The 9,591-nt window shown below is 38.6% G+C and overlaps 1 protein-coding gene across 1 annotated transcript in view; it reads left to right on the top strand.

The window, feature by feature from the left end:
- Positions 1 to 7,761: 7,761 nt before the first annotated feature.
- cdr2l (cerebellar degeneration-related protein 2-like) overlaps positions 7,762 to 9,591 on the top strand; it is a 14,805-nt gene continuing 12,975 nt past the window's right edge. Inside the window, 1 exon segment of the mRNA XM_010774742.1 lies at positions 7,762 to 8,161. Within this exon segment, the coding sequence (XP_010773044.1) occupies positions 8,083 to 8,161 (79 nt within the window). The 5' untranslated portion in view covers positions 7,762 to 8,082.

Below are 9,591 nucleotides of genomic sequence, written 5' to 3'. Positions count from 1 at the left end.
ACAAATATATATTAATCTGTATGATTAATTTGTCATATTTTCCATCATAATGTACTCATCATTTAAAAAAAAAAATTGCAACAGGGGGGTCCCCGCCGGAGGATAATGCTATATTGGGGTCCTTGGCATGGCACAGTTTGGGAACCCCTGCTCTAGACAAAACTCCCAAAAATATAACAGGCTACTTTATACATTATGATATGCAAAGCAGTTTTATATCAAATTAAATGAGGATTTTAAATATTTAGGGTTATTGAAAAAGCCAAACAGAGTGCAGTCTGGGTAAATTAAACTATGAGGCTGGTAGTGAGAGGAGCTGTTGTGGGTTTATCTCTCCCTCTTACCTTGGTGGCAAACTTCCCCTTGGAGTAAAACGGGTCGAGGTACCGGACCACGATGTCGGCCGCCTCCTTCAGCGTCACGGGCTCGTTGGCGGGGATCAGAGGGCGCTCCTGCACGTTGGGGTTAAAGGTCACCCTTTTCTCTGAGGGTCCACAGTGCTGTACAAAGAAAGAAAGAAATGAAATACAAAAATCACAAGCTCAGCTCACTAACCATAAAATAAGTTAAAAAAAATAAAAACCGCTAAGCAGAAGAGAAGCACACACACTCACCTCCTCTGTCAGAGCAGGTTCCTCCTCTTCATGCGTTTCCTTTTGTCTGTGTGAGAGGGAAAAGATGTCACATTTTAAATCAACTTCTTCTAGAAATGGTTCTTCAAGATATGTTATACATTTATTTAAAGAATTGTACTTAAGTTGTATTTTGAGGTAATTACATTTCTACTTAATTATATTAGCCCAGTACAATTCAGAGGACAATAACTGTGACCACTACGTTTGTTTTATAACTTTAGTCACTAGTTAATTTGCAGATTCAGATTAATAAAACGAAATGTAACCATCAAATGAAACATGTATGTTTTATTAGATAAGTGTACTATTTTACTTTAATAAAAGAAAGGATAAGGAGACATGCCCTAGCTAGAAGTGTTTAGTGCTTTCAAAATACGCTCCATCTCGATTCCCTACATCTTCCTAACCATTCCAGGGTCTCAACATCCTGACCAAAGTGGCCTTTTAAAAAAGAAGAATCTATATTATCTTGTTTTTTCCCTTATCTATTCTTTTGGATTATGTTTCCACTTATTTATTTATTTTAAATTTGTATTATTCACATTCCTGTTATCTTTCTATGAGTTGGCTTTGCAGATTGAGCTGAATGAAAATGGAGAAAGCTCTAATATGTGTGTATAATGAAAGTGAAAATGGAACTAGAAAATGCATTTCCTGCAGAAAATGCGTGTGAATGCTGTAAACTGTGTACATTTGTTGCTGAATTTAGCTGAAAATGCAGAAAAAGCTGAATATGTTATTAGCTGAATGGTCTCTGAGCTGCTTTTAGTCACAAAACCAAAGTAAGTGTGTTGCTGAACTTAGCGGAGAAATGCAGAAAAGTGAAATGATTTGAATCAAAATTGTTACAGCTCAAATGCATTGCAATGACTTTGTTGAAAACTTGAAAGTGAAATGTTAAACTGGAAGAGTAGGAAACATAATGAAGAAGCTTAGTATTTAAAATAAAAGGTTTAAAAAAAAGGTATAAACAACAAAAGTATAGCCTCAATGTCCTGAAATAGCTGAATAATTTAAAGGTCCCATGTCATGCTTAATCCGGTAAGCTTTTTCTGCGTGTAAACGGTCTGCAAATTCACAAACCCTCAAATGGACCAATCCGTGGAGCTCCTCATACACACACTCTCTCAGCAGCAAAACTGTGATGCCCTGGGGAGGGGTTGGTGGAGNGCCATTGATAAGTATAAGAAAATAAAGTCGTAAAGTATGTGGTGATGATTTTGATGATGCTTTAAGGTTTGTTTGTGTGAAAAATAAAGTGTTTTTGTCATTAAAGCATCATCAAAATCATCACCACATACTTTACGACTTTATTTTCTTATACTTATCAATGGCTTCTCACTGGATAAGCATCCAGACACGCTGTAATGCCAAACTGAAGAAACCACTTTTATTAAGATTGCCACTTAGTGTACGAATTATGTTGTGCTGGTGACGTTATTTTATCTTAGTTGCCAGTGCCAAAGACACATTTCTATTATATGTACATTTAATTGACAATAAAGTATTCTGAATGTGAAGAAAAACGCAATTTTCACTCCTTTTGAATACTTTGACAGTGACAGACCAGCTACAGTGTTGGGTTGATGCACAGATTATATAGCAGACCCCTTGCAATAACCTCGAGGACCCTCTGGGGGTCACAAACCCCCTGTTGAAGACCCATAGTTTGAACCACACTGAAATCAGATGAATTTACTGCCCAAGTGCAGACTGACAGATGTCAACAGATTTCACTGTATTAGGTTAGTTGAAAGACATTCTATTAAGTTGAACCAAATTGTTATTTAATATTAATATCATTACTTTCAACTAACCTATACAGTTATGTGAAATCTGTTGACATAATACATTTAATTAAAGTCAACGTTGCAGTTTTTTCAGTTTCTGATTAAAGTGTGCTGAAACAATGACAGCAGCAGAAACAAACCACAGTTTTCCGGGTTGACTGTAACTTCAGTAAAAACGGGTTTAACCCCACAAAATGTTTCCGGGCCAAACACACGTGTGTGACGTCGGGAGGACAGCGAATCTCATAACATCAGCTCTGTCATTATCTGTGTCTAGCTAGATATGTTCCACAGTTTGCACCTTATGGTTGCAAAGCAAGAGTGTGTGCATGAAAGAAATGCATGAGATGAAACCACAGAAAGTATTTAACATATTCCAAAGAAGAATAAACTGTGATGAAAAATCTGAAAGTGTCACATGTGATGTAACATCAGACTTAAATGGCATCACACACACTCCATTCAAACCCATAGGATGTCTTTTGTGAACCTGATGTGAAGGCTTGATTGATTTTAGACTTGTATTGATTTAATTCAGTAAAAATAAATGGAGCTAATGGAAATAGAAAAGTATTTTTTGTCAGTCTGTTACTTTTAACATTTTTATTATTTAAAGCATTTAGCAGTTGGTATTTTCAACTACAATGACATTTTTTTTTTCTTTTGAATGTGGATATGCCTGCATTTTTTAATCTAACCATCATATTAATTCACTCTTATCCGTCAATATAACAATTGTTTTATAGTTTCTTACTTGAGAAAATAACGACCAACAGCTTAACTCATCGTGGACATGACACACAGTTTAATTAGCAAACAAAATAAAGTTAAATAAAGGTATTTTAGATAAAAACACGTTGTGTTGTATACCGATCTTTAACAGACTGTGATATCATTGTAAACAAAAGTACACACAGTTCCTCAAAGTTGAAGTTGATCAGAATATCTTCAAATGCCTTGTTTTTAAGTCAGAAACATTAAAGGTCCCATATGTCATGCTTTTCTGGTTATTACCCGTCCCCTTGTGTGTTATGAAGGTTTTTCTGCATGTAAACGGTCTGCAGAGTCACAAACCCTCAAAGTACACCCTGTAGGGAGTAAAACTCTAACACAGAGAAGACCTGTCTGTGCTGCCTCAGAACGCCTCGTTGGAGATTTCTCTTTTTCCATTTGTTTCTTCCGGGAACCGCATGACGTCATGCGGTTCCCAAAATGGACCAATCTGCAGAGCTCCTCACACACCAGGACCTTTAGCGTAAATGTTCAACCAACAGGGAGTCCCATTGACTTGCATAGAGCTCCCTGGTTGGTAATAGATGAGTTGGGATCGCGGAGAAATTCTCTCCGCAGACCCATTCTCACAGCGTTTACAAACCTTTTTCTTTCTCAATATCAAGCCACACTTATTGTTTTTACTTCGGCTGTGAGTGTTTGTGTGTGCTCAGGATGAGTTTCGCGCTGTATCGCCGACCCGGAAACCACACCAGTAAGCCAAGTAGTTGGTATCTCCCATTGGATTTACATTGAGATACGCCCCGCCCCCTCTCCAGCGCGTCTTCTTTGAATGACAGGAGCAAACACAGCTGACAGCCGCGGTGAAACTCGAGCGATTAGAGCGATGCGAATATTGGGTAGTTTACCATAGTATTTACATGGAGATAAGCCCCTTAAAAACCATGAATTAATAAAGCATTCATTCTGTGTTTACTGCTGTCATTCAAACAAGACGCTGGNATTTGTCATTCACCACATTCATTGTGTCTTCTGTTATAAACATTCTTAACACAATATTAAACAGTAATATCAACAGTAAACATATTTTAAAAGTGATTTCTGTCTTTATAATATTATATAATTTTTAACAGTAATATGAACAATTAACATATATTTTTATTATTTTTGAAAGCTACTTATGCCTTAATAATATGATATATAATATTCAACAGTAATATTAACAATAAACATATTTATATTCATATATATAAACATCAATATTTGCTACATCCGTGCTCTCATCCAGCTGCAGAGCGAAATATTCACTAGCTCTCACTTGCTCCAAAAGCTGAGCAGATACTCAGGTCCAATCCCAAACCACTCCCTCGACCCTAGCCCTCCGTGACGGAGTGAACTCCGTCTGTAGCCACACTCGCAGCTCAACGAGGCTCCCTCCTGTCAGATGGAGGGAGTAAATACAGCGGCAAGCTTTGGGACGGCCTCCCCTCTCTCCGGCAGAAACAGGACATGCCGTAACTGTAACAACGGTTTCAAATCAGCATCTCTTAGACAAAAAGTTTAAATGAATAACTCAAATAAAACTCCAAACATCTTCCATTGTGTTTCAATGACTCCGGTCAGGTAGAGACCGGTCTCAAGTCAGCACCGCTGCAGACTCGCTGTTTGAGGGCTTGATAGCCCACTCCCCCTCCACACCGCTCCACACTCGTTGCTTTGGAACAGCCCTCAATATGGCGGACCCTCCGCGTGAACGCGCAAACGGAGGGGTAGGGTTAAGGGGTGTAGGGTGTAGGGGGCGGTTTGGGAATGGGCCTCAGTTTCGCTCTCAGTAGCGGCAGCTCGGTTCTGATTGGCTTGAAGGGCGGTCCTGTGATTTAAAAAATATATATATATATATATTAATAAATAAAAAATATTAAAAGATTGGCATCAAAGGACACATGGATCCCCCCTGGCGGCCCCCCGGGGGGTTGGGGCCCCCACTTTGAAAAACACTGGTCTAGAGTATTCTAACTTATTCTATGTATTGTATTATGTAAATTATTTAGATACCCTATATTATTTACTGTTAATGTTTTTGTATTTATTGTTTTTCTGTCATTTTTCTTTCTTCTATATTTAACTCTTGTTTAATAACTTGTTTTATTATTTTATTTTTATTTTTGTTTAATTCCTTGTTTTTATTATTCAATTTTCAATGTATTTTATGGAATGTTCTATTTCATGTTTCATTTCTTGTCTATATTATAATTTTTATTCTATTTTTAATAATTCTCCAAGGCTTTGTTGACATGCTGCTGTCACAAAAGAAAGTCCCAATTTGGAATCAATGAAGTCGATCTTATCTAATAGTTTCACGTTTGCAGTGAGATTAAACGTATTCTCAGCTGTTGTTTTCTTTGGTTGCAGGAGCTGTTTAAGTCCTTTGCACGCTTTTTATCTCACTTCCTCACAGAGGGGAGTAGTAAAGGGAAAGACCAAGGTAAGCGGGATAAATAATCTAAAAGTTGTGCTCTGCTGCATGCGATCGCCTCCTCTTAAACTCCTCTCTGTGTCTGCAGTTAAAGCTGAAGCCAAAACTCTCATCAAGAAGTTCTTCACCAAAGTGCAGCACTGTAAGAGCGAGGCGGACTGGACGCACCTGAGGAAGCTGCATGATGGGAAGAGGAAATGACATTTTTTTGAAGGGTCAAGCCCTTCCTCTTTTTCAGTGCCTAAGCTTCTCTCGTCCCAGCGAACTCAGCCAGATCCTGAATGCCTGCGGAAAGAAAGCTTAATTAACTGCTTTGTCGGGTTTATGCCGATAATGAAGCACTAGCGTGAATGTAGAGCAGTGTTGTACTGTGTGCACACGGATATGAATTTTGTTTATGTTTCCGCCTGAAAAGTGTGTACACTTTACATGTCTTGTGTTCAAAGTATTTCCTAATTAATGTTCCGTAGGAAGCCATTGTCCTTTGTATGTTTAACCACAATGACACTTCTACGTTACTGCACTCAAGTTCATTATATCGCAAAACATTTGTTATGTCTCTGCAAGTTCATATTTACCTGAAATGGATTCAAACCAAAGGGCTCTTAGAATACACAAGACTTACAAATGAAATTTAGCCAAAGAAACACCTTGTGGATATTGCAAATGCATACTTGGAAGTCATTTGGTACAAAATGTACAATAACACTGGATTTCCGTTTGTTTTTTTTATTTGAAAAAGAGCAGATTGTTATGTGTTGCGGGGCCTAATATTATTGCCCTTGCATTGTGAATGGACATGCGGTGAAACTGTCCCGCTGTGTGTTTATTTTCTTGATTCAAAGACAAACCAAAAGTTGTTTTAAATGTGGTTGTCTCTTAACAAAGTGAGAGGATCTTTTTGGCATTTTCGTTGTAAATATGTTGTTTCCGATAAGGGAAATGTTCCTTGGTTATAGTGGCTGTCTGTATGTCAGGCTGTGAGAGGCCAGAGTGTCTGTCTCCACAGTCAGGAAGAGGACAGGAAGAAGTGATGGACAGAGGCCTGGCTGTGCAGTGAACAGTCAGTCTGTGCTCCTACATGTTTACAATAAACTGTATGTTGAACAGGACTAACCTCAGAGTGACACCCTGACTGAGTCTTTATTTCCAACACAAATGTCTTCAATTGGACAATTAAACTTATTGGAGGGCTGGGGGGGAGGAGGAGAGGTCCGTGCCGGGGACGCTGTTAAATAGACTATGACGTCAGCCCTTGTGGTGCTGCCTTCAGGTGCCTCTTGTTACTTAGGACTTTGCTTTTGGTGCGTTTAGACAATGAAAGAGAAGGATTGTTAATGGTGAAACGACTGAATAGATGTAATGACAAAGGATGGCCAGTGTTAAGCTAGGGAAAAAACATGCTCCTAGATAACCATCTCAAAGTGTTTATAATGAAGTTATAATTAAATTAAAAATAATTGTCTTTACCACAAAGTCAATTATTAAAATTGCCACAGAGACAGTCCCACCAGGTGAAACAAGCTTTTGAGAGCCTAGGAATAATATTACTCTTTTATTTTATACTGACTTTCTTTGTATTGTTCTGATGTACAATTAACCTGAGAGCATTAAAATGTATAGGATGTTATAATACTATAATATTAAATAAATATGTTGGATATATCATAGTAATAATGACAATAATAATGATCATAGTTATTACTTAATTTGCATAGCACGTGTTTATGGTTTAAACAAGGGCAAAACGTTAATTTATATAAAATACAGGAGAATAAAGCAAAACAAATAGTAACATGAGGTTACATTGTTTTGTTTTTTTAAATAGAAGACAATTAAAATAATTCCGGTCAAAAGAAGGAGTGGCAAAACCGAACCAAAGAATAAAAACAACAAGAAAAAAAAGTTTATATTTGAAGCAATGATTCGATTATTTGGCATCTCAAGATTGAAATATAAAGTCAATAAACCACACCTATAATTAGTCACTATGTAGTCACACCTTAGTCAAATATTTGTACGCAGAACAACTTCCAAAAAGGCAGCGATGGTCTTAATGTGCCCACATTCCAGGCAGCATTTCCGACAGCACTTGAACGCAGCAGCAGCTTCAGCCACTGAGCTGCCAACCTGCGTCTCACATCACAGTCGCACACACACTGAGGAGACACAGAAGAAACATTGTGAGGACACAGTGTGTGTATCCACCAGCTGGTGCACACCACACACATTTTTACATCATGTATGAACAGCTACGTCACGTGTTTTTTTATTTAATATCTGCAGACGGTTCAAGGAGCAGGTGCGCTGCCGGGATTTTGAGTCTTCATTTGTCTTGAAGGCTTTCACTGCGCCGCTGTTGTTTGTTGTCACTTCCGGGCGAGTCTGAATTAGCAGATCATCACATCGCCGGTGAAGAAGAGGAGGAAGAAGAAGTTGATGAACATCGATGCTCCGTGCAGGCAGGATGGAGGAGTTTGTGACGGAGGAAGAGGAGCCGTGGTACGACCAGAGGGACCTGGAGCAAGGTGAGCATCTCTCCCATCACTCCCATCACTCCCATCACTCCTCCTTTATTAGGCTCCAGTGGGGGGATGTCACAATGCACAGTCACCGGCCGTCTTCTTTAATTTTTTACTTGTATTATTCATTTTCCGATTTTACTAGCGACGATTCCTTTTAAGTTGGTCTTTTAATTTGGATTACTATTATTTATTTCGTTTTTATTATTATTATACAAATTATACATTTGCCATATCTTCACTGTAGCTACTGTGCTATGACAATAAAGCCATTGAATCTGTATGAGTCCCACAGAGGGGACATTTACATTGTTACAGAAACAGTAAAGGGGCAAAATACGAATAAATAGGCATGCATACAATATTACAGATATAAATTACACATACTACTTTCAAAAAGTACCTATCCAGGTAGACAATAATAAGTACAGTAACAGTATTTTAAAAGTAGTAGAAGTAGTCATAGCAGCCAGATACCAGTAGTGAACAATCACGTTTATATTGCACAGATATTACAGATTGTAGTAACTAAGAGATGTAACAATGATAAAGTGTGGGGGGGTTGCACACTGTAAAATACATTTCATGCGCCAATGCACGCACTATGAAAACTGTAAAGCACTGTCTGTCTCTGCGTCTCTCTGCTCTCCACCTCCGCCAATTACTATGATCTTGTCAGCGATGTTTCCCAGAATAGTCCTGCTGTCTGGCTGAGTGATGCTGTCTCTGTTTCATCTCTATTCTTGCAGGGTCACATCTCAAATCCCACTCCTGTCCTCCTAGTTTTGCCTTTTTTTTTAAAATCCATCTAACATTTTGTATTCACTATGCTGGGTTCTAAGACTGGCTGACAAAGAGGGATGTGATGATCTGGCATTATTTATGAAAAAATACAGAAAAAACTCAGCAACGATTTGTTTGTGACACTCACCTATTTCAATATCTACCCAGTGAAAGCATTATTTAAAGGACATAATAATACAATAATTAGTTATGTGTTCACCCCGGACTTGTTTTCACTATGCTCTGATGGTGTGTAACATGCTAGTCATTCCACATTTTTAGCAATGTAACACCTGGTCTATTTTCTGTAACTATAAGGAGATAGTTATCTTTGCTTTGTCACAGTCCTGCTGCAGTCATGCTGCAACCTTAAATAACACCGAAAGATAATGCAATCCATCAGGAGTGTTTGCCTGATGCAGTGCTCCCTCTCAGTAATGACTTAACCGGATGCACTTTCATCAGCAGTGCATCTCCCCAGTGTGTGTGTCCTGCTGCATCGACCCCTCCCCTGATTACCTGCTGACCCAGAGAACTAAAGCAGCTTTATGTCTCATCATCGTAGTCCGAGAGAGAAGAGACGCAGTTGGGTTTTGCCGCTGTGTGTGTCTCATCTCACCCCTGCAGCTCGAAGCCATTAATTAAGCCCCCCC

The sequence above is a fragment of the Notothenia coriiceps genome, unplaced genomic scaffold (genome assembly GCF_000735185.1).
Source record: "Notothenia coriiceps isolate Sejong01 unplaced genomic scaffold, NC01 NC01_scaffold00014516, whole genome shotgun sequence".
Taxonomy (NCBI): Eukaryota; Metazoa; Chordata; class Actinopteri; order Perciformes; family Nototheniidae; genus Notothenia; species Notothenia coriiceps.
This window is presented reverse-complemented; position numbering and strand designations above follow the sequence as displayed.